At 49.2% G+C, this 24,670-nt stretch overlaps 2 protein-coding genes across 6 annotated transcripts in view; one reads left to right on the forward strand and one right to left on the reverse strand.

The window, feature by feature from the left end:
* The window catches only part of CACNA2D4 (calcium voltage-gated channel auxiliary subunit alpha2delta 4), a 140,424-nt gene that overhangs the window by 78,232 nt on the left and 37,522 nt on the right, over positions 1 to 24,670 (forward strand). The gene's annotated exons all lie outside the window — the stretch shown is intronic.
* On the reverse strand, positions 3,406 to 23,391 carry LRTM2 (leucine rich repeats and transmembrane domains 2). 2 transcript variants are annotated; one of them, XM_040596521.1, is made up of 6 exons: positions 22,634 to 23,391; positions 13,703 to 13,868; positions 11,866 to 11,996; positions 10,264 to 10,425; positions 5,933 to 6,523; positions 3,406 to 4,100 (listed from the first exon to the last, which is right to left on the reverse strand). In XM_040596521.1, the coding sequence occupies exons 4-6, from the start codon at positions 10,328 to 10,330 to the stop codon at positions 3,646 to 3,648; spliced, it is 1,113 nt and encodes a 370-aa protein (XP_040452455.1). In that variant the 5' UTR covers positions 10,331 to 10,425; positions 11,866 to 11,996; positions 13,703 to 13,868; positions 22,634 to 23,391; the 3' UTR covers positions 3,406 to 3,645. The 2 variants fall into 2 exon arrangements, with proteins under 2 accessions (XP_040452455.1, XP_040452456.1); XM_040596522.1 differs by lacking the exon at positions 13,703 to 13,868.

A 24,670-nucleotide genomic window follows, 5' to 3' on the forward strand; every position in this document is an offset into this window, starting at 1 on the left:
GGGAAGGGAAGCGGGGGGAGCAGAAGGGGTGTTTCTGGTGGCCCTGCCAGCCCCTACATTGCCCTGGCACATGTTGGACCTGTCTGCCCCAGAAGACCATTTCCTGAGGGCAGGCACCTGCATGCAGCATTGGTAGACCTGCCTGCAGCAAAGGGTGCATTCAGGGGGATTCCCCCCATGCCTAGCTATACCTTAAGGGAGACCCTGTTCCCACACACCAGAGGGACCCATTGCCCGGGCACATGAGGAGCACTGGGTCTCGTGTATCCAGTATGCCACAGGAGAGCTGAATTTCTGACCATGCTGGGTACCATGTTCCTTAGAGTGCCTATGGACAGCACAGCAGCTCAGTCACACTAGGGCAGCCTGTTTTCCAGGTGTGCTAGGGAACGGACTAATAGCCTGTTTGCAAGCAGTGGTATAAAGAGGGCATTTCCCAGTGAACCCTGTTACTATGCTCTGCATGAAAGAGGACAGGGCCTTGTCCTTCCAAGCACAGTATTTGCTTTCTGGTGGGACTTCCCATAGCAGCCAGCCTTCATGTTTCTCAGCAACTCTCTTTCCTCCCCTTTTCTGTTTTCTCCTTTCCTGGGTGGGTTTCTAAACATAGCAGTCCCTTGGCTAGGGTTGAAATGAATCCAGACTTTCTGCCTTATAAATGAAACCAAAAAGGAAAGGATGGGCAAGGTCATTATCAGCCCCACAACACAAGATATAGAAAATAATAGCAACAAAGAAAAATTGATCAGAGCAGGAGGAGGTCACAGGGAAGGTACAGGGAAAGGAGGATTTCACACCCTCCAACCCTTGCGTTGTCCCCTGCCTCCCTCCCACTCATTTTACTTCTAGTCTATCTCCTTAAAAAGTCTCTCTCTCACTCTCTTGCTCACTCACACACACACACACACACACACACACACGCATATATAGATCCCATTTGTTTTGTGCAATATTTCACCATTATTTGATGCAAGTAAAATATAGATCTATAAATATACCACTCTGACTCAAGTCCCATTTCAAGTATGATTGCGGAGTCCAGTATGATAAAGGGAGAAGTTCCCCTGAGAGGGAGGTTGGGGAGAGGTTTGGATCCAGCAGGCAGAATCTAGTCCTGGCTTGCTGGGAATGTGGAGCAGCAGTAACACACAGATGGAGTCTGCAGTGCTGCCCTTCAGAGTTCTGCCCTTCAGAGCAGGCTATGGTTGCAGCAGATGGGATGCTTGGAGTGGCTAGACAGTGCATGGGGGAAGAGTCCTTCCTCCTCACATCTTGCCAGCCCCCCTCCTCCTCTTCCCTACAAGCAGTGTGCTAGGAGTGGGGATGCAATGTGTGCACACACTTGTGGGTGGACTGCTTCTCCCAGTCCTTCTTCCAGGGCAGCCTGGTCTTCTGCTTCCTGAAGAACATCCTTCCCTGTCCTGTGCATCCCTGTGTCAAAGGGAAGTCATGCTGAAACAGTCCAGAGCATCCTGTCTCTTTGCCTCTAGTGGCCCTGGATAGGCCAGGAAGGATTTTGCCATTCAAGGCTTTGATTAAAGACTTGGCATTGTGTGCCCACGGGTCAGTACAACCACCTGTCTGGGACCAGAAGGGGGTGAGGAGCCAGCATGCATTGCTTCCACAGGGATCCAGCGGTAGCGAGCAGGAGGGCTGTGAGACGTCCGAAGGCATTGGAATCCAGCTGGAGCAGAAGGAAGAGGTGACATGCCCTGGCAGGGTCCGCTGCAGTGCGTGCTGGGCTCTGAACACAGGTTGCTAGCGAAACACCCTGCAAAGCTGGGCTGGCTGCCAGCTTGTTTCCTGATGGCAGGGATCACACCATCCACAGGCACTGCAGATGCACGACCTTTGGTGTTGTCTTCCTCGCCCAGGAATACCCACTGTGACGGGTTAGAGCAGGTTACCATGGCAATGTGTGCTCTCCCCTGGAGACAGTGTTTTATCCCACTTCCAGTGATACAAAATGAGTCCGTATGATGAGATCCTTTCATTTTTTTTCCCCCTCTCACTCTTTTTTTTTTCCTCCCTGTCAGGTTGGAAGGAGCTAAGACTAATAGGAGGCACTGCAGTCTGAGGACTTTAAAACCTGGTTGGGGGAAGTCACCCTATGTGACAGTGGCAGTGTGCACAGTAGTGTGTGTGGGCACACTCGTGCAGCTGTGGATGGCAGTGAACACAGCAGTGATTGTGAAGGGCGTGTATGCAGGCTGTGCTGCTCACCATGCCAGACCCTTCCTGGACTCTCCCACCTGTGCCACACTGTGGTCCAGGTTTCAGCCTGCACCTCATGACCCTCCAGATTGTGCCCCCTCTCTTCAGTCACCCCAGCCGCATAACCTATTCCATACACCATGTTTGCTCCTCTGCCAGCCATGCCAGCTCTTGGGTTGTGTGTCTTCTCCTGCCGCCTTCCCCTAGGCTCGCACTACTCCTCAGCATGGCTTGCACTACTGAGGCTGGTAAGCCACCTCCTCTGGTCTTTGCTGATGACCCAGTTCTGCTCTGCTAATCAAACATTTCCAAAGGGAAGCTTTATATCCTTACCCTCTCCATTTATCATAGAAAACATAAAATAGATAACAAGAACACACATTATTTTTTTCATGCTGTGTACTTATTTCCAGACTCATGCTGTAACCTTAATAACTTTGCTTCTATCCACCTTCTCCTGACTGTTTCCACTGACTCTGCACTATGGCTGAGATGTTTTTGTTGGCTCCTCGGTGGCAGGGCGCGTGTATTTTGTCTGAAGCAGGAAGTTCTATGCACTGTTATGATAAGAGTAAGGTAAAGTGGCTGAATGTATTCATGGCTGCACGCAGAGGGCAGGTTGATATGGGCACGTGTGGCTGTGCATGCTCAGGTGGGATATCTGGAGCTGGGGCTGACTCTGTGTGTGTTGGGATCAGAATGAGTCAGTGTGTGTGTGTACAGGACAGCTTTGTATTTGTGAACCTATAGCAGATGATGTGTGTCAGCTTGCAGATTTGGCCAGGAGCAAAAAGAAGGACACTATGCTCCCTGACAGTGTGTTAGAGTGATACAGGTATCTTTCCACCTTTAACAGTGAGAAGGGAAATCTCCCCCTGACTGTTGTCATCCCCTAGGGACCTTCCCTCCCTTCTGATGTGCTCTCGGCAGCACTGACTTGTAAGATGGGCGGCAACTTACTGTCACACAACAGCAGTGGCCCTAACGGTGAGGCAAGGACGCTTCCGATGTCCTGCTCCTCACATAAGTTTTCACAGAGCTGCTCTCTGTTTGCAGAGAGCCCTTGACAGGATACAGGATGACTCAGGACTGAAGCTGAGAGGATGACACAGGTTCCCAGAAGGTGCCAGCTGCCTCCACAGCAGGCATGCGAGGGAAGCTCTGTGCAAGGGCATGAGGCACAGCAAGCACTCGAGGTCTGACTCTACTTTATTTGTCTGGGAGGGCCCAAGGGTGAAAGGGCACAAAATGGGGCTGGGGCAGGGGAACAGAAATTCCCTGACCCCCCAGAAGCATGTTGCACTACTTGGGTGAGTGGAGCGATAGCACAGTCTGTCTGTCTGTCTGGGAAGATGTATTTTGGGAGGACCCCATGCTTGACTGCTCTCAGGTACCTCTGTTCATTGCTGTCCCTTCCTTCCTAGAAGAGTTTCATGCCACAGAAGAGATTTGTTTTTGTTCTTCATGTTCACCTTCTGTGTCACCCATGAGTGGCTGCCTTTTCTTTAGCTCCCGGTGGTACTTGGCCATAAGGGAGGCATAGATGCAACCGTAAGCAGCTGCTACCACCATCATGATGCAAACAATGCCACAAACCACCCCTGCGATGATCACAGTGCCAATAGCCCGGCGCACGCTCACAGGCCTATATCGCTGTTTCTGAGGGCATCCCACACTGGGCTCCACTTCTGTTTCTGGTCCTGATTTAGATTTGGAAGGAGTTGGGCTTCCTTTAGTGCAGGGTGGGCCGGTATTGTCCAGCACTGTAGAGCTGTTCTCATCATCCAGCTGGGAGCAGTAGTTAAACATCTCCATGGGCACCATTCGCATATCCTTCCCTTTCAGCTCCTTGGGCAGGGTGCATGCCAGCTGGTCGATTTTCCCACCTGTCCCAACAGAGATAATAGGAGTGAACCACAGTTTCACCCTGACAGCAGAGCTAGATCCTTTGGTGGGATAAGTTCCTATGACTCCATTCACTCTGCTAAATGTTTGCCCTATAGAAGTTAGGCATAGCAGCACTATGGTTATCAAGTGGGGAATTGCTTTATTACAGCATTGGGGCCATAAAATCCAGTCCTTCTTGTGTGAATGCATTGCTGAGTAGAGAGAGTATTCAAGAGAGCCTGCCAGATCCTCAGTGCTTGTCAGAGGTGGAGGGCAGGAGGAATGACTGTGCCTCCATGCATCAGGCAGAAGGAGCACACATAGTATCCATTAAAATGATTGTTTTGCCTAACTTGGAGACATTTTGCATGCCTTAGCCCTCTATAGCTGGAACAGCTTCAACCACGGCAGCTGGTTGGTATGCTTCTGCCTAGGTTGGATTTGACAGTAGAGCTCATGGTGCATAGTATCTGCATAGACATCTTTGAGGCCAAGACATGAAAGCCCTTGGAAACCATCTATTAAGTCAGCCTCATACTGTTTAGAGAGTTATATAAGTGTCAGCAGAACCGTTTTAGAAAAGGAGAAATTTAAACAAAAAGATAGGACCAGGCTTTATCTTCTCAAAACAGCAAAAGACACACAGTCCCATCTTCTAACAACAAATCCATCCCCCTTCTTTGAAGATAATGCCAGATGTTGAAACAAATGCTTGAGCAAGTTAGGGCAATTTCTTTGGAAGGGGAAATAAAAGCAAAATTAACTCCATGTGCTTTCCATAGACTATGTGATATGAAAGTCAAAAAAGAAAAAAAACAAAAAAACAAACAAAAAAAAAAAAAACAAAAAAAAAAAAAAAAAAAAAAAAAACCAAAAGAAAAAAAAGGAGGAAAGTGGCACTCATATGCTTGTTTGATTCTGCTCACATAAATGCATATTTCAGACTGCAGTGTAGCTAGCCATAGACGCAGATAATCGCTTTGCGGCATGGCTGTGATCAGCAGGGATGTGACAGCTGACGGTTGCTATCTGCATGATTTGAGACCCTTTCCTACTCATTGGCTCCAGTGACAGAAGGTCAGGCCTTCAGTCGTCATTCCTGTAAAATGTGCCATCTTTCTTGGAGTCTCAGCTCCTCAAAGCGTGTCATCCTGTCGGCATTCCTGCTAGGTGATATGTACCTTTCCAGCCTTCCATATTTCAGGGAAAAGCTGAAAATACAAACTTGTCAAAAACTGCTTGGTTTGAAATGATGATTTTATAGCCAGTTTGATTTGGGGCCTGGCTTGTAAATTTGGACTTTAGTTTGGGCTTGCCAGTATTAGTTTCAGTATTTTCCTAAGTGGCACTGTTCCCTATGTTTCTTTTGTTGAAAGCAGACCTGATGCTTTACAGCCAAGTCTGGCTTTTAGTTCTCCTGGCTTAAGAGAGAGAATGGGATGGTTATTTTCAAGCATCAAAAGCATTTCTTCTCTTTAGGCAGAAAGGGTGAGAGGAACTCATAATCCTAAAATTTTGGTGTTATTTGAGTTCTTTCCTCTCCTAAGAAAAAAAAAGTAATCTTTCAGATTAGAAACAAAACAAGGAAATAGGAGATCTGGGGCTGCAGAGGACTTCTCAGCCTGGCAGTGTTGCTATATGAAGGTGTGGTGGAGCTAAACTTGTCTTTTAGCATCGTAGCGTGGTCCTCATGCTGCTCACGCCTAAGGTCAGGCATTCAGGTCAGCCTGACCTGCCAGAGGTATCTGCTCAAGTTTCTTCCCTGCCTGCCTTCGCCTTTCCATGGAAGACCAGTACTTCTGCACTTGGCTCCCGCTGCGCAAGCACCTACCTCTGTAGGAGAACCACTCCATCCAGTGCTTGAAGTCTCGGAGATTGCAGTCACATTCCCAGGGGTTATCCCCAACCTGGAGTTGCTGCAGGCTGGTTAGCGGTTCAAAGGTCACCCTGTCCAGGCTCTGCAGGCGGTTGGACCTGAGAGAGAGGGAGCGGAGAGCAGGCAGGTCATCAAAGATGCCCGAGGGTATCTGGGCCAGGCCATTGATGGAGAGATCCAGCTGGCGCAGCAGAGCTGTGTGTTGTAGCAGGTCCTTGTCCAAGGCCCGGATGCTATTGTTCCTCAGCTGGAGCTCTGTGAGGTTCCCCAGGTCGCTGAAGATGTTCTGAGGGAGCTGGTCCAAGAAGTTGTTGGATAGATCCAGCCTCTGTAGGGCAGAGAGGTTGGAAAACACTGCTCCGGGCAGGATGCTGAGTTTGTTGTTGAGAAAGAGGAAGGTCCTGGTGTTTGTGGGGATGTCTGAGGGGATGGAAGAGAGGCCCAAGCCACTACAGTCCACTTCCAAGTTGCCACTGTTACACTTGCAGGAGGAAGGACAAGCAAAGAAGGACTCAGCGGCGCATAGCGACAGCCAACAGCCAAGGACTGGTAGGTAAAAAACAGGGGAGAGAGAGTACGTGTGTTAGAGCAGTGCTTTCCCATCCTCACCCATCTCTGCCTTGAGCACAGCTATGGCTACAACGTGACCCTCAGAGCAGGAGACTCTGCTGCAACGCCCTGCAGTGTAACAAACTTCCTTACAGCTACATCCCTTTACTGCAGGCCTGCACCCTGGCAGCATCGCTTTCCTCATAGCCTGTTTTCTTCATGAGCAAGCAAGTAAATATCCTTCCAGTTTCACGAGGAAGTTGGAACAGTGCATCCCAGAGGACTTTGCCACCAGATACTAGAGCACTGGAATCTGTCAGAGGAGGATGGAGCAGAGAGCAGTGGGAGGTGTCACCTCTGGTAAAGGACAGGTCTTTCTAAACAGTCAGGGTTGAGAGAGGAGGGACAGGTATATATTTAAGAAGCTCTATTTTTTCAGAAATAGACATGTTAATGAAAAGTGTTAAAGAAAAATGAAAAAACAACCTACAGCCTATATTTCAGTGGTGCTCCTGCAGTTTGAATCCTAATCTTTGTGATAGATTAGACTCAGGTCTGATTAGCCTTTAAATCAGGGTATCATCTGCTTTCCGTACCCACGGTGTGTTGCATGGGCCTTGTGGCAGGAGACTTTTTTATGAATTAGATTACATTACAAAGGGATGACCAAGAAAGCTGTTAAAAAGTAACAATGAGACCCTAAACCACTCAACGCCTGGTACTTGCCATTGCTTTCAGAATTGTTTCCAAATCCAACAGCAATAGCCCCACAAGTATCTCCTGTGAAGAAAATTGCCCATAGCAAGTGAAATGAGGATAAAAATTGCAGGTTGGTAGTTGAAGAAAGGGATGTTAGGAAAGGTGTTAGCATATACTCCCTTGCTCCTGCAGTGTCTCAAAGGTAAAGCTGGATAATCCACAAACCAGCATTTTTTAGAGCTGTTGTGGATCACCATTCCAGACATGGGTCCAGATCTTGTGAGTGGCATCAAGGCACTTGTTACCAACGCCCACTGGGAGCCAGTGGCTTTTAGAACTCTCATTTCTGTGACAAAGAAGTACCAGCAACTGGAAAGTAAGCTTTGTGCCTCCTGTCATTAGAGAAGTGGGAGTTATGTTTAAGCAGACTATGTAAAACATTTGCATCCTTCATCTTAATTCCTTTTGTGGAATTGAGATTAGTTTCTTCAATGTGGGAAGCAAATTCTGCTCCCTCACTGTTTTTTAAGGTGACAAGTTTGAGCATTTGACTAAAAATGAAGCAACTTTGTATGTCATGGCCTGTCCTTTCCCTTTCTTTTCTTCAGAGAAGGCAGTCACTTGGGCTTGGTAGAGTCTTTCTAGGGGTGAGCTATAGCTAAGATGGATGCATTTATTGTCTCACTGTTTTTTCCTGGACTGGAAATCAGGTTCTTCTGTCCTGCTTTTTTCCAAAGAACCAACAAGCAGGTGTTTTGTTTCTTAATTGTGAAAGTACTGCTACAGGAGAAAGAGCCGGTGGAGATCCTTGCTCTGGAAAAGCTCTGCCTGGAACAGCTCTGCAGTCAGCCATGCTCTTCCCGTCTTCCCTCACACCACTCTCTCCAGAGTTTAGTCTAACCCATAACCCATTTTTTTATATCAACTTGGCTTCTGTCAGCATTGCTGCCTTCATACTCAAACGTTGTCATCCTGCATAGGGCCTTTTTGTGTTCCCAGCGATCCTTGTGAGAATTGGCAGGTTTGTGGACTGGTAGCCTAAGGAGAACTACACAGTTTGGATCCTAAGCTATATGACTTCATTAAGGACCAAGGGATAAGTGTTCAGAGGGAGTGTCCCTGCTCTTTTATATTCCATCCATCTTTAACAATTCCTTCAAGAATTTTTTTCTGTCCTACAGATGGGATCTCAGGTGTAAATCAGCCCAGGCTGTGCCAATCTGTGTGCTGTTTTAATGATAATTATGGATCCTTATGGTGAAATACAGGAGAGATCTTTACCCTGAGAATCTCTGTGCTTTCTGGTCATGCAATGGTTGGGGTCAACAGCAGAGATTTCCGTGAAAGCAGATCATAGCCTGTGGACTGGTGCAGTGCAGGTACTGTCTGTCTGGCTGATATTTAATTCCATTCAGAATACATCGTGGTCTTGTTGTAGGGAGAGAATTAAAAGAATGGGAGCCAGAGTGGGGAAGAGAGCAAGCTGTGAGTCACTCGAGTGACCCTGTCTTTTCCAGGATGCTTAACAAAAGTACAGTATTAATAATAGATTGACAGCTGTGATGATAACACTTAGCTGCATTGTACACCAAGAAAGGCAAGAGCAGACTCTGTGTAATGCTATACAGGTGGCATTCTGTTCAGGGCTTATCTCTCAAAATGCCTACCCCGCCACCGGCCCTGACTAGGTCACTGTGGAGTTCCACCAGTATGTGTGCTGGCAGTAGCTGGTATAAACAAAGTCCCAGGCAGCTGGCCGTGGTTATGTTCAGGAACTGGATGTATGCCAAAATTCTGCAGCAGCGTAGGATGTGCCAAAAATGTCCTGTTACCCGTATATTGCTTTATGCCCTTGAAAATATTTTACTAAAATCGTACAGAGGAGAAGGTCTGATTTCATTTCCAGTCCCTACAAGAGGTGCATCCAGTAGGATGTGAGCTGAGGCCAAGGAATTCATCACACTGGTTATGATGCAGCTCTACAGGGAAGAGAGGCAGGGAAACAGTAGACAGAACTTGAAGCTGTCTTGCAGCCCTACAGAAGGATGGGTAGTATGTGTTTTTATGTTAAGGGATGATGAAGTTACTTTGTGGGGTGTTTGGTGACTCTAGTAGATGGAAGAAAGCTGAGCCAGGTATATCAGATTAAGTCAAGACTCAGTAGCATTCATTATAAATAATTTATACAGCACTATAGTCTGTGAGGATGGATTACAAAGATTCCGATTACAAAGATACCTGTTTTCTGGAGAAGGAAATAATTCCCCCAGCTTCTTATAGTGGCAGCCCCAAATTGGATCAGGGGGACAGGAACATGGGAAGCTACAGACCTGCTTGGTGCCAAGGCATGCAGTAGTTATGGACACTCTCCCAAGTGCTCCCTTTCCTCTGCTGCAGTCCCCAGATGCTTCTCTGAAGTGCAGGTACATTCCCTGAAGCCCACATCACCCCAGCAGTTCTCTGCTCTGCACTCAGGAATACTGTAGCAGATGCCCCAGTCCACTGGGAAGATGCACAGGCTGAACTTCTACAATTTAATTTAAAAGAGATCGTCTTTATTTACTCCTTGATTTTCACTACATGTGGCAATGCCCAGTAGGAGAATTCTGCATTTGCATCCTGCATCCCTTCTAAGATCTGTTGTGACTGCTGCTGTGAAAGGCTGGAGCCTTGCTCAGCAACCTATGTATAAACCCCTGCCACGGAGAGGAGCCTGCAGCTTACAGGATGCCAATCTGGGAAATGTTTGGGGTGAATCTTTGTGCAGTGGTATCTGTCTTGCTGTTTCTCACCTGCCAGGCCCACTGGAATTCAGAAGCAATCATCACTTGCTGTCCCACTTTAAGCCCATCTTCAGCTTTAGAGTCTCGCTCTCCCTCCCAGCTAGCCTGGCCTCTAAAGGAATCAGGAATTAGTTCAAACATCTCCATTCTTAGCTGTCCCTCTCCCCTATTCTTAACCCTGATGTGACCTATTTTCTTTCCACTCCCTCGACAAACAGGATCATTGTACTTAGTACCTGAGTAGGCATTACTTACGACAAGCCTCTTGCCATCTCATGAGGAACCTGCTCCTCCACTGGTGGCCAGCAGTTGTAGGCAGCATTGTTGTCTTCTCCAGCGTGTGTTCACATCCACCAGCCAGCCTGGCACACGGTCCCAAAGGGAGGAGGAATGACCTTGTAGCCTGCCTGCCAGATCCTGGAGGGGGAGAGCAGAGCAAAGCGAGTGGGATTCTGTTCCCGGGGCACTGAACACAGGGCTGGGCTCAGTGTTGTCCTTTCCCCTCCCCAACTAGAGTTTTGCCTTGCACCAGCTTAGTTTTGGAGGAGAGGTGGAGGGTTTTTCAAGAGGCGCAGCACGACAAAGGCACAATGTTAATTCGCTTTGAACATCGCAGTGCAGAAATAAGACCTGATTCACCCAAGTGCTGAAGAGACAAGCCTATGCTTGAGTAGCCTGCTACAGTAGCTACATTAGCCTCAGCTCAAGGTTAACCTGATGAATTGCTGAGGTGACCCTGCCAGGACAGCAGGCTCCAGCTCATGCCCTTTTGCCTCCACGCAGGCTGGTACCACCTGTGCATCCTCTCCCTGACACACAGCTCAAGCTCACTGAATTCTGGCCACCAGCAGCTACCAAGCTGCTTCTCCCTGCCCTACCAGTGCGTCCTTTCTCTTTTAAGGTAAAATGGATGTGGTGGCTAGAGCAGGGCTTAGCAGAGCACGGCTTCAGCTCAGGGATTTCACACTGCAGCAACTATAGGAGCTGAAGAGCGAGCAAGCCTCAGAGGAGAAGGGAGGACCTGGGGCGGGGGAGACTGAGTGGGAGTGTTGAAAAGAGAGGAATTACATCTTAATTAGAAGAAGGAAAAATGCTCAGTCTAATTAGAAACCCAAAGACCATAAACTCTCCCCTGACAATAAGTGACTGACAACAGGTTCCAACTTCCCTCCCACTTCCCATTTGGATACAGGCAAGCAGAAAAAGGGGAAACACCACAGACCCTCCTGTCTCCTGCTTGCTCTCTGACGTGCCACCGCAGTCACGGAGGCAAGTAAATGGACACATTTCAACCAGGGTACAGAAATAAACCATCCTCCATCTCTTCTGAGGGGCTCTGACAACATCCACGGCCATTATTTTAGCTGGGCGCTGCACTCCCACCAGGACACTCTCCCCACACACGTGCCAGCTGCTTCCCCTCCCCCAGGCTCCCATGACTGATTTGTTTTATATGGGAATGTAAACCACCAGCAAATATTTAAAGTAGCATCTCAATGAAAGAGATGAGCAGGTTCAGTGCCTGGACTAGTACATTTTGCAAGGCTATTTAGATCATTTACCCAAATGCCAATGCACCAAATAGATGAATACCTCTCACGGCACCAAAACCAATCCAACCTTCACCCACTGCAACCCCTCACTCCCCAAAACAAGCTGGAGCCCTTACCCTGCAGTCCCTGGTGAAGGAGAAGCTGCAACAAATAGCTGTCCCCATTCAGTGCTTGCACTTGCCCTGACTGAGGACACTTCCAGCATCCCCCATATCAATGCCTCAATCCTAAATGCCACCCCCTGAAGTCTCCTGTCCCCAGCTTTCAGTACCGACAAGGAGGATGAAAACTCGCAAGCACTTACCTGGAGGTCTCTGCCCACAGCCTCTTCCACCCGACTCCCTGGGCAGTGCCCGATTACAGCCTCTTCCTTCCCTCTCCCTCCTTGACTTTCACTCCCCGGCAGCAGGCTTTCCGTGTGCTCTATTTAACTCCCTACAGCACAGGAATAAACGGCAGAGTTAAGCTGACAGCCACAGAGCCTTATCTGCCTGCTGGATAGCGGGAGTCAATCAGCTCCAAATCCCATTGCCGAACAATCGCGTCCTTGCTCTCAGTATCAGGGGCTGCCTGCCACGCTCTCTTTCCCTTTTCCCCACCTTCACTCCATCTAACTTTGTCAGGGTTATAGATAGCTCTGTTCCTTGTGTTCTTGCCTTTTGGCTCTGTTTTGTAACACCCCATCTGTATCAGCTGGCTCAGCTCCAATCAGGGGGGCTAAGCTTTTTTTCAAAAAAAAAAACAACAAACCAGCTTCCTTGGGTGCTTCGTGATATGGGTTCCCTCTGCGATCACCCCTCAGCCCAGGCCCCCTCTCAGGCCGTGGGCTTGTGTCCCCCAGCCTGCTCACTGCTCTGTGCAATTCAGCCACGCCATCCCCAGGCAACAGTTGGGGGCTGAGAGCAGGACCAGCATACCCGGGTGCGAGGACGGTGACGAGGTCAGGGTTTCTACCCCTAGCTCCTTCTGCTCTGGCAGGGCAAGTCTAGCTTTTGCATTCGTTTCTGGTACCTCACGGGCGCCTCTTTCTCTCAGGCAGCACCAAGAATCAAGTACAGAGTGCAGGGTGGGAGGAGCAGCCATGTATAAATAAGCCCTTTCCCTATGTTTAGAATTTATTACAGTGCATAGTGATTAACACCTGTTCAGGCTTTAGTGCTGTCTCCTGTGCTGCAACATGCACAAAGATGGAGGCGCCTTGATAAACCCAAGGTTATTTTAAAAGCATGTCACATAAACACACCACTCCCTGCCCCATAGATAGCAGCCACCCTTCATGCACTTATACACGTTTCTAAGACTTAAAAGTGGATATCTTCATGTACGTATGCAGATATAGTTGCCAATCTAGCTCACATTTACAAATATGTGCACAGAGCTGCGCTTGCACATGTACCAGGGACTCTTCTGTAACCCATATTTATCAACATCCATGTCTTGCACAAAATTGCCTGCTTCTTCAAGTATAACATATGCTCAGGTGGCAGAGCAGTGGATTTGGAATAGGTTCCTGACTGCTGAAGTGCAAGGGGCAATGAGCTGCTGCATTTATACCATGAGGGAGTATGTTTATAGAGAAATTTTAATTCCAAGGAACCAGAAAAACCCAGTTTCTCCCACGCATCTATTGCCCATGAATGTTAGACCTTTAGCGATTAATATTCTGCAGCCAAGAGACAGCAAGGAGGCAGAAAGGATTTTTGAGAGTGTCTTTTTTAAAGGTTTTCTCTGACTTGTCTTGAATTCTGACTTAATTAGCTGTTTCACTGTGGCCCAAGAGACACCTTCTGCTCTACAGAGCACCAGGCCAGCTGTGCTCACTGCCAACACGGCACTGGGAACCCCGTAGTCCTGGGGCAACTAGCACCTGCCCACACCTCAAGGCTCTCCAGAGCACCACCAAATCAGTCTGGCTGTTTTCAGCCTGACAACCAGGGACTTCTCCAGCAGCGAGGACTCTGTCAGACCTAAGAGTGTCCCCATATGCCCCCAGTGCAAGAGGAGAGGCACCATGCTGTCAATTCTGAACTAGCATGGCATTGCCTGGGTTTGGGGGCTCAAGGCTGATCAGCATTGCTGGAGCTTTGAATGCTCTGAAGTCACCCAAGGGCTCCACAAACCAGGCTTTCTTCTGGGCTTACTAGATGGTTCCTTCTCCCTGGAGCAAGTTGTCAGCCGAATGCCCTGTGATCCATGGGACACAGTGTCCAGAGCTTTCTTCCACGTGCCTGGAGTTGAATCCCTTTTCCAGATTCAGGAGAAATGAACAGAGTAGCCTGTGGGGCTGGTGATGGCCTTTTCTTCTTGCTGTTTGATATAGGACAGTAAAAGACAACTTTTTTAGTTTCAGCTCAAAGCAACAGAATGAAATCATCCATTTCTGGCCCATGGGCTTCAGTGGCCAAAAATACACTGAGCTGAAGTGCCACTTGGACATTTGGCCTGCTGTCAGACTCTAGAGGACTCTCTAATGAGGATTCCCCTAATTAGCTTGAACAGGGAACTTTACTGCTGTGGGGGGATGCTCAGGAGATTGTAATGACTCTGCATCACTTGCCAGGGCATAAAAGCTACAGCAGGCTTTCTATCCGTTTTGTGCTTCCCTTCTCCCTGCCCAGACACCAGTAATGTTTGCAGTATCACTCTAAAGCTTTAGCTTTCATGAGTAGGGTCCCAAGGAGCATGCTGTGAGGGTGGGGAGGGTTTCAGTTTACTGCATCCGCATACTGTTTTAGTAACACTTCCCAATTCTGTGGTCCCTTCTATCAAAAGCTTTTCATCTGCTCCATGAATGGCTCTTACCATAGTTGTAGGTGATGTTATTTTGTGTTTAATGACCCCCAGAAGTAAGGCTGAGGTCATAGCCAGTAGTGCTTCTGCTCTAGGTAGGTAAATAAAACTATCCCATTTTCCAGATGGGGACACTGAGGCTAGAGAGACAGGTGACCGTGTAACTAGAATGAACCACTGCCAGAAATAGAGCCCAGCAACTTCTGTCTCTCATTCTCTTTCCTAGTCCTTTGCACTAACCCTTGGATCACGGCTCAGGGATCAGACTCTGTTAAAAGCCTGGCTTATGAGCATTGGCAGGGCATGTGGGTGACCTATATTACAAAAGGGTAGGTAGCAGAGGCTGCAACAGATGCCAGGGATAAATTATCAGGAGATACACACAGATATTCATCCCTCCCCCACATTCTCCTTGACGAGCGATGGCAAAGTCCCTTTCCCCTTTCCAATACTGAATTGCTTCAGCCTTTATCAGAAAAGTAGGAAGGTAAGGGAGGGAATGGAGGACACTTGAAGGAGATTATCTTTTTTGCCTCCCCTTTCCTTGTTGCTTTTAAGGTTCTTCTTTTATTACCATCACTCCATAACAGAGGGGAACAGTGGTACCCTAGCATCCAGTGACTAAAGCATGTTGTTCTGTGTATGGTCCTTCATCAGTCTTTGTGGGGCAAGAGTCAGGGAGGGCAGGAAACACATCACCCATGTAGCCTGACCACAGCAGCTGCAAGTTCATAAAGTAACCTGGCTGATGAGTCCTAGTGGGGAATCGTGCTGCTGACAGTGCCACAAGTGGGTTTAGATGGCACGGAGATGATGCCCATTCTTAGTCCCCCGACAGACCTGATTTAGTCTTGTAAATGATTGACCACAAGAAGTCACATTGTCTCAGCAGCAGTTCCTCATTTATTTTCTATTTGGACTGGAAAAGCACCCAGAGGTGGCAGCCAGGCTCAGCAGCACTGTAGAAACGTACGGTCTGCATCACTGCCCCAGTGAGCTGCTAAGCTAAATAGCTGGGGGCTTCATTTCCACCACTTACTGATTTATTAACACATGTGTTCAGGATTCATTAGTGTTGTGCTGTCACAATCAATGGAAAGCATATTTTAAATTCATACTAGACACCCAGCTGCAGAAGAAATGGTGCCATCTGACTTGCAGTGATCAATCACAGCTCGGCAGAACATCTCATACAGAAAGCAGTAAAGTAAGTAGAAAGTGCGCAAAACCCACTCAGTATTGTAAAGGACTCTGCCACATTCCTGACTTGGTGTGAATAAAAACCTCGCCCTATTCTCTGGAATGTGAAGAGGTCAAAAAGCTTCTGATCTTTGGAATGACAATGTGTAGGCACCTCTGAAACACAAAGGTGATTTGCATTAAAAAATGTTTCCTCCTGAAGCCCCTCCAAGAAAGATCAGCTTTATCCCCATTTTATGGAGGGGTAAACTATGTTACAGGTAAAAATGGCTGCTGAGCTTTGCTGGCTGGAATTTCAGCTGCCTAGCTTTTGATACTCCATCATGAGACCACATCAGTTCCCCACTCAGGATTCTCGAAGCTGCCAAGTGCAGTGCTCGCACTGGATCACTTGGGCTTGTAAATACTCTCCTGTCCTGCAGAAATGATTTGTAGGGCTTATCAAAGTTACACAGAATAAAGGAGTTTTGGCCGGGCTTTCCCAGTGTTTCCTGACAGGACTGTGGCAAAATCGGGAGAGGAGCCAGTTTTCTTGATTCCTCACCCCGTTCCTTAACCAGGAAACGTTATTTACATCCCAACCCTCCCTGACCAATGCACAGTAATGAGACTGGGAGATGTTGGAGGGGCTGGAAATACCAAGGGCATCAGGCCTCATCAAACCCTCTGAGAAAGCACAAAACATCCAAAGGGAAGCCAGGGCATGTAACACTGATGGGAAACACCCAGGCTGCTGTGGAGAAGTGGGATTCCTTAGGAAGCTGTGGAAGCAGGTGGGGAGACTGGGATATCCAACACAGGAGTGACAGGAAAGTCCCAGCACAGCAAGAGTGTGGCATATGGAGGAGGCCCAGAGCAGCAGGAGGAGGAGAGCTGAGGGGGCAGTTGACAGGAAGAAATCCAGCCATGTGTGTGCCAGCATCTTCTCCGAGTATTATTGAACGCGACAGACCACGTGAATGTTTCCTCCGTGCAAAACGGAGGCAGCTGAGAAGGGAAGCGGGTGAGAGAGTGGGAGAGAGGCTCAGAGGAGGGACACGTGAGCTGGCTGCCCAGTTTCCTCCTCTTTTTCTTGCCACAGAGTGATGTTTTTGTTCTTCTCACACTGTTGGCAAAAATTGGTAACTGAGTGAGATGTGGAGGGGGGTTCTACATGAAGGCTGAGATAACATTTTCTGATCCAGCCAGGAACAGTTGGCTGTGGGTGGTGGCTTGTCACCAGCCCTGCCAGTTCTAATCCAGATCCCAGTTTTTCTTTTTCTCTCAGCTGTGGAGTGAAGAGCCTTCTCTACAACTTTAATTTCCTGCAGGGGTTAATCCCATGGTCAGTAGTAGCTCAAGCCCTTAATCCTTGCACTCAGTCCCTTGACAGGACTGCGGCCACTCCTGACCCAGCAGGTCTGAGGGAGGCAGGCTTCTGCTTGCAGTTCCTCCTTTACACTCCACGAGCATCCTTCAGCTCACTGGCATTTAAAATGCCACTTCCCCCTTCCTGGCGAGTGTACCCTGGGGGTGTGGGTGGGTGGCACACCCCAGGGAGAGGCTCCAGGCAGGGAAGGCAGCTTGGTGGGAGAATCCCGGTTCTGTGGTCCTCGTTCCACTCCCCACCCCACACACAGGTATTTTCCACAATTCTTAGTCGAATGGTGCTCTCAGTCCCAAAGTATTATCTTTCTTGGTTTTATTTGGATAGTGTTGAAGAAGGAGGGTATGTATTTGTGAAAGATTCTATAAGGGCTCAGAAATTTTGAGATGACCCAGTGCCTTCCGTGGGTCACTTACTGGGGGCAAAAGATGCGGCAGATCCATAAGAGGGAAGGTGCCAGCCTGTCTGAGATGAGAGATACATTTACACGCACAGAGTAGTCAATGGAGGGGCATCAGTTTAGCAGCAAGATAGGAAAATGTAAGGTTTTTTATCAGTGTAGGATCTCAGTTCACAGGTCTGTCCCTGGAATGCTAAGCCAGATGTCTAGCAAACAGTACAGCTCAACTGCCAAATCAAGGGGCTTCCAGATTAATACCAAGAAGCCCCTGTTATATCTTACAGGGGCCAAGGCACTTCAGCCATAAGCCTTTCTCCTTGTGCTTCCTTATTCCTAGAATCAGGTGAACTTCTGCAAGCCTGGGTGATCCTGTGCACACAAAATGTCCCACACCTGCTTGTTTGCCATCATTCATGTGTTCATTAGCCCAAGAAGTGGCTTTGCCTTTTTTCATAGTCTGTGTTCTGAAATATGCTGGAACCCCAAGCTCACTAGCTTTCCTCGTACTTGACTCTTGTTACTTTTGCCTCTGGTGGAGAAGCCATTGTGATAGAAAACTGCTGCCACCTAAGCTGCTGCGTGAGAGAGTCCCTCCTCTTCCTCACCCAGCACCTTGGCTGTGCTTTCCTGGCTGCCAGCCTCTCAGAATGAGACCACTGGCTGCAAGGGTATGGGCTTGCCACTTTGGCAGTTGGAGCAGGAGAGAAAGAAGGTAGAAAACACGGTGGGACAAGGGAAGAACTTCACTACTGTCTCACCTCACAAGCCTGTGCCCTGGGCATGTCCACAGGGGCAGGGACCATCCATGTGTCCACAGCAGTGGGGCAGAGCACAAGATGCCAGCAGTAAAAATCCTCTCTGCTCTTATCGTAAGGGGATTGGTGACCCAGCGTGCACACGGCTCCTGGCAAACCTCCCAAGGAAGGGCTGACTCTCATTGTTCATACATGGTGCATTTGTAATGAACTCTGAAGGAGACCTTGTTCTGCCTTAGTGAGTTGCATAGATCTGTTTCACTTGGTGGCCACTGTGGCATGAGGTCGGTGGTGCTGCCTCTTAGAGAGACCTTGGAACTCTTAATTCTGCTCCCCTGTCACCCCCCTATCACCTTCCCAGAGCATCCAAGAGGGGCATCCCTGCAAAGTCCACATGAACTGCATGGGGTCCAGACTGCTGCCTGCAGCTCCAGTGATGCCTGAGGATCTCTGGGACACACTTACACACTTTATAAGCTGGGAACATTGCCCATAGCTCAACAAGATGTGGTGACAGCTCTCACAACCCAGAGCTCCAGCCAGGATCCTTGGATGCATCTGGGTTAGCACACAGATCACAGCCCCACTCTACAGAGCTTGCTGAGGCTGAGGAAGGTCTTCAAATTTTACTTTAGTTTTCTGGAGGGTTTGCAGGCGCAGAAGAGATACATTCATGGCAACATTCACATCCCATCAAAATCACTAAAAGTGAGTGGTGTGGAGAGCAGGGCCCAACCTTCAGCCCCTCTGCCCCCATACAGATACGTTGCAGCAGAAATGCAGCAGCAGCACACCCTGCTTTGGGGAGCACCAGCAGCAGAGAGCCTCACCAGGAGTGGAAAGACAGCCCAAGTGATGAGTGCTAAGTCAAGTGGCCTCTAACAGGTTGTCTCCAGACTCAGGATGTGGTCCTACTTTTATATTCCTCATGTGAGAGCATGGTCCATGGGGAATCAAGCTTCCTAACTTCCCAGCCTCCTTGGAATGAGGAGGAGCATGGTAGCAGGGCCTGGCTTCAAAGTAATATCCTTTGCTTGCAGTCGTGCAGTTCGGACTTGTATGGCCCTGCTGTAAACTTAAGTCTTAGTCCTCTCTGTGACGGGTGTGGGGCATTGCAATGTAAAATTAATAGAAAGTCTCTTGCTTTCCCATTCATAAAAAAGAACCAAGTGTCATTCTTGTTTTTTTAAAAAGTTGCCCTGTGATAAATTATGCCCTTTGGCTTGCAAAGCCAAGCACTTAAATGTGAGTTAATACCTGCACAACCTTAATTCAACCACTTGCACGTACACATGATAACACAGCCTTTGCTTACCTGAGCAAGTGCTATTTCTTTTTTTCACAGGACCCTGCCCAATACTCAATGCAAATGACACATGATACTCAAGCTGACAATGAGGATGTTGTAATAAATAAGACTATTTTTATATGGTCAGCATTAAATATTAAACCACAGTTTTGGCAGGTGGCCGCAGTCTGTACATTCCTAATTTTGCGGGTGCCCAACATGAGACCCTAGAGGCCATTTTGCAGAACTGCTGAGCACTCACAGCTGTTTTCCAAAATGCTGGCAGCTTAGCCAGCAAACTAGTACAGTCTCGAGGACTCAATGCCACCGAGAGCCAAGAGGCCCCAAGCTCTGGTTCTGCACCTGCCGTGCTTTCCCCATGCGACTAAAAGGGAAGTCTCTTTTCCCTTCAAAAGCAAGAAAAATAACCAGTCTGTCTTGCCTCATCAGGAGCATAAATTCTCTATCATCACCTACAAGGCAACTATAGCAGCAAACATCTTCAGAACACCACAAGACAATGAATAATGATGTATTGCCTGCAGGGCTTAGATGTCAGGCAGTAAACAAATAAAACAGGCACACGCTTTGCAGTACCAAAAAAAATAATAGCCCCCTGCTTCACTCCCTGAGCACTGTGTAGCCAGTGCCCTGAATGGGGCAGCTTATGAAAATACAGCATGTGATCCTACCAGTCAGGACTGCAACCTGGTGCAGATGGCACGCTGCCCCCGATCCCAGCGTTTCCTAACTTTCAACTGCTTGCTTTTGCAATGTGAATAAAACTGTATTTCACATAATCCCACCCCTCGCAAATGAAGCAACTTTTATTTCCATCTCTCCAGCCTGGAATTGAACTGGTTTATGGGAAGAAATACATCTTGCTATTAGGAAACCCTCAGCCACACAAAGCATGTTTGTGAGCCAGCATTTTGGTACAGCCATGGCAGGAATAAGATGTGTGTTACAAGGTATTTTGATGCAGTAGGGACAAAAACAGCCCAGGACTCCAGTTCCAGCTCCTTTCCGCTGAGAACTGGAGTGTGTTTCATGGTGTGCTAATCTGGAGCATTACCTAGCTGGCAGGAGTGTCCCAGTATGGCCGCTTGAATGATGGCTTGAGCCACCCAGAGCTGGGATAGATGTCAAGCACTGTAAGCAGATGCTTGTAACCATACATGGCAAGTGAAGGAAACTGTTTGGTCTCTTTTGAATCAGCAACAGGCAAGTGCTGAAGAGTCACTGAAGAACTGCCCAGTAATGCTCTCCTGCAGGCTTGAGGCTTTACCCATCCTGTTCCAGCCTGTGCTGCTCTCTGGATGCTCCGGCCCAGGTATCCTCATGACCCTGTGCTGCTACTGGCCCTCCCTGCTGCACCAAGATGCAGGTCTGCCTTCATCAGACTTTTGTGGTGCTGAAAAGCCTAGAAAATCCTTTCTGCATCAGGCTTAGAAAAACCAGAGGAAGGGCAGCAAGCCAGAGTAGTTTGTACCTGAATGGGCAGTGCACCTTGCTAGCGTGTGGCATTCACTTTGCTGGAGGCAAGGGTGAAGCTATGATCTGGTATAAAAATTACGTAAGAAGGCTTCCCCCCTTTCTCTTTACAAACAGCCTCTTTGCTCAAGATTTACCATAATTCCTCCAAGTGGGCAAGATACACTAACAGAGACTGCACAGATGTCTGACAGGGAGTCAACTCCCCCAAGCCTTTCACTCATGTGGAATAATTCCCTTGCAAATGTTGTTTGCCCACAGCAGTTAGAGGAAGATCCACATACACCCCGCCCCCCAACAGACCTGAGCAACAAAGCTCAGAAGAAAAATGGTCCGCAATTCTGGAAGGCACCCCCTCCTCCTCACTGCTAGAAATGTCCCCTGCTTCGTGACAAGTCCCTGTGTGCCCTTAAGGGTCCCTCTGTCTCTTAAGGGTTTCCTTCTTTAAACCCTGCAATAGCAGCTGTTCCAGCCCTTTCCAAAATGAGATCTGAGTTTCTCCCTCCGTCCTTGGGTGGCAGATCAGGCACCAGCAGCAGAGCAGTGCCGTACCCTGCGCATTACTGTTGCTATCAGGGATGCACTGGATGTGGCACATTCAGGCTACCTGACAGTCCACACGGCAGTCCTGGGCCCTGGCTCGGTCGTGACCTGGTTGGAGCAACAGCTCCAAGCATCCTCTCTCCCCAGTCCAGGAGAGCTCTGATTTTACATGTCTCTCTTAATTAGCATGAGATGCAGTGTCAGTAAGAAACTGGGCAAGCAGAGGGAGAAGGGGGGAGCAGAATACCCTGTGTGGGATGTATGTGTGCACATGTCTGTGCATGTGTATATATGCATACACGTACATATGCGCGCACACAGAAATACACACTAACACTTACATATATACCCCTATCCATAGGGGACTTCACATCAGCTCATTCGGGACCTCATTCTCCCCCTTTCCTCCCAGGCAGTGGCAGAAAAGGTGAGGAAGTTTCTCTGTGCTGCATTTTACTCCCACCCTCAGCCCTGTGCCTTCTGCCCAAAAGTTCAGAAATCGCAGGCTCAGCCTGCAAGGATGCTGGAAGCAACTTGGGACTTATTTTTGGCTCTACTTGTGATATGGCATCCTTTGCTTAATGTCCTGTGGTCGTGTCTGTGAGCTTTGTGTGTGAAATTGTACATGCATGTGCACGCACACACACACACATTCTTACACATATATATGGGGGGCGTACTAAAGCGGTGTATTGAGTGCTGGACCTGCTCAATTTTGGTCCTCGCTTCTCCATTTTAGGTTGTTCTTTAAGACAGCTAAGACCAAATTGATACCCAGCAAAGCCACCACAGGTCAGGTGAGTGGCACCTCGCATGCTGGCCCTTCTCACGGCACCAAGGAGGGGACAAGAGCCACAGCTCCCCAGGAGCTGGCCGGTACCCAGTGACCACAGCAGCGAGCACTTAGCCTCAAAGCTGCACCTGAGCTGCCTGTGCTGCAGTGAAAAATGCTGGTGCCATTCACAGCTGGGAGAAGCTGCTCCCAACTGCCCACACTGAAACTGGACTGGAACCAGTACCAGCAGCCTCTGCGGCAGGGCTGTCATTCTGCCTTATTGGGAAGATCGCTGCCCGTCAGCCTCGCACAGCCAGGACTCCTGCACTGCTGTCTGGCAGGCGGTGCAGCCCCTGACCCCCGCTTTCCTCCCTGGGGAAGCCGGTTCCTGGGGGGCAGCTCCACTGGTCTTGCATAGCTGGGGAGTGGGGAAAATACAAAAGAGAGAAGTCTTTACTTACCTCTCTCGGGCTGGGATGGACCCTCCTGTGAGAACAGCAGCTCTTCCAGCAAACCCAGTACAATCCCAAAACAAATCCAGCAGAAAGTCCCTCCGTTGCCAGCTGGGCTCTTGGTGGACCCTAGCTGGCAGGAGCCCCTCTTAGCCAGCCGCTTGCCCTGTGTGCAGGGCAGAGGAGCCGTGCAGTGAGATGGCAGCGTGGGAAAGGGACTATAATCCTCCGTAAATAATAAATAGAGGGAGAGGGAAAGAGAGAGAGAGGCGGGAGAGGGAGCGACTGCGCGCAGCGAAGTGACAGCTGGGGGTACATCTGCGATGGCAGCAGCACACGCACAGGAGCGCGCACAGACAGTGCAGAGGAGTCACCCCGTCAGGCAGGCAAGATCTGCTCCGAAACACCCAGAGGACAGAGCTCAGGAGGTTTTCATTTTTCTTAACCCATCCTGGAGAAAGGGCAGTTTCTGTTAGTCCTTCTCTCTCCCTCCTCTCCCCCTTGCCACCATCCCTCTCTGGTGCCGGGAGCCGAAGGGCTCAAGGAGGGGTGAGGAGATGCCAGAGCCGGGGGAGCTCCTCACAGCCCCTCGGGAGGCAGATTGGTCAGGCACAGGTTATGACAGGAGGCACTGAGCCAAACACCTCCTCCCCTCCCTCCATCTCTCCCCTGCCTGGTATGGCTGATGACAATAAAGCCGGAGAGGCAGGCGCGAGGAGGAGAAGGGAAGAGCCCTGGGTTTTGTATAGGGGTGAGGTGAGTGGCTGCAGCAAAGTGGAGGCAGCGGGGAAGAAAGCAAGGGGCTTGGGAGCAAGGCACCTCCTTTCCACTGGTGCTCCTGAGGCAGCGGGGGGAGGTGCCCCCACAGGCTGGCCGCATCCTGCCCGGCCACAGTGGGCATCCCCACCAGCTGAGCACACAGGCTGCTGTAATGCTTCCTTGCTTGAATGCAGCACAAGCCGGTGTCTGTTTCCTTGGGGGTTCCGGGAAAACTTTAGGAGTGCTGGTAGGGGGTAGATGGGATGAGGGGAATGGGTGGAAGAGAGGAGTGTTTGCACCCACTGAATTCAGTGTGCGGCGGGGGGAGCGTGCTCAGCCGTACGTCCAGCACAAGTGTCGGGTGCAGTTACATCCATGCAGTGACAGAGGCGTGCCCTGCCCTCCCTGACACAGCCTGCCAGTACAGGTGTGTGGTGAGCACCCAGATCCAGCCCACTGCTGCTGTCAGGCTTCCCTCTGTGCTCTCCCATGGGCTCCTGCAACCTGCCCCCCTCCCCCAAATCAGACCCCTTCCTTGCCTTCCGCTAGCTTGCTGAGGACCTTGGTAGCTCAGGTTTGCGAGAATCACTCTTTTGCTGATGCACTTGAACTGCCTCTTTTGTCAGGTCCAGTGTCATAAGCAGGCTGCCCTTGGTTTGGGCTTTTTGTTCATTTTCATTTGCCTGGAAGTTGTTTTTTAAGTAAAATTTTTAGGGGACTTCAAGTAGAAATCTGAGTGTGCCAGCTTGGCTGCTGGCTCAAGAGGGAAAATGAGAGTATTTCGGAAACAGGGAATGAGGAATGCAAAAGGACAGTATGGGCAGAGCTGCTCTGCTGCTCTGGCACCTTCTTCCATTTGAATCATGAGTTTTATTTAACCATTGGACCAGCTGCCATGCAAACAGGTTGTGAATGGCAAGGTAAATCTTGGTTAGCACTCTACAGGATGTAATCTTGAGACTTTGTTATGCTTTTTTGTTGTGCAGCAGGCCCATAAATTAAATCTTGGGGAAAGCTCCTTCTGAGAACAGCATATGGATAATCAAAGAAAGAAGCCAGGGAAGGCAGACCGAAAGAGAGGCAAGCAGAGGATGAGCTAATGAGGCAGACATGCTCAACGGAGGGATGAACAGGTGGAGGGGAAGACTTGTATCTCCACAGTGAATGGCAGCATATGACTGAGAAAGCCAGCTGCAGCCATGCAGCAGGCACTGCTTGGCTTTGCAGGCAGAGTGCTGCTGGTGGGAAGGTGTGCACAGGTCTGGGTAGCTCATCAGCATTGTGAAG

The sequence above is a fragment of the Falco naumanni genome, chromosome 5 (assembly GCF_017639655.2).
Source record: "Falco naumanni isolate bFalNau1 chromosome 5, bFalNau1.pat, whole genome shotgun sequence".
In the NCBI taxonomy this organism is placed as follows: Eukaryota; Metazoa; Chordata; class Aves; order Falconiformes; family Falconidae; genus Falco; species Falco naumanni.

Excerpts from the sequence above, each read along its gene's own strand:
- LRTM2 (XM_040596522.1), bottom strand. The coding sequence starts at position 10,330 with ATGCTGCCTACAACTGCTGGCCACCAGTGGAGGAGCAGGTTCCTCATG. Across the intron at positions 6,524-10,263 it reads GAGATGGCAAGAGGCTTGTC|TCCTTGGCTGTTGGCTGTCG; the intron begins GTAAGTAATGCC and ends TTTACCTACCAG. Across the intron at positions 4,101-5,932 it reads GGAGTGGTTCTCCTACAGAG|GTGGGAAAATCGACCAGCTG; the intron begins GTAGGTGCTTGC and ends CTGTTGGGACAG.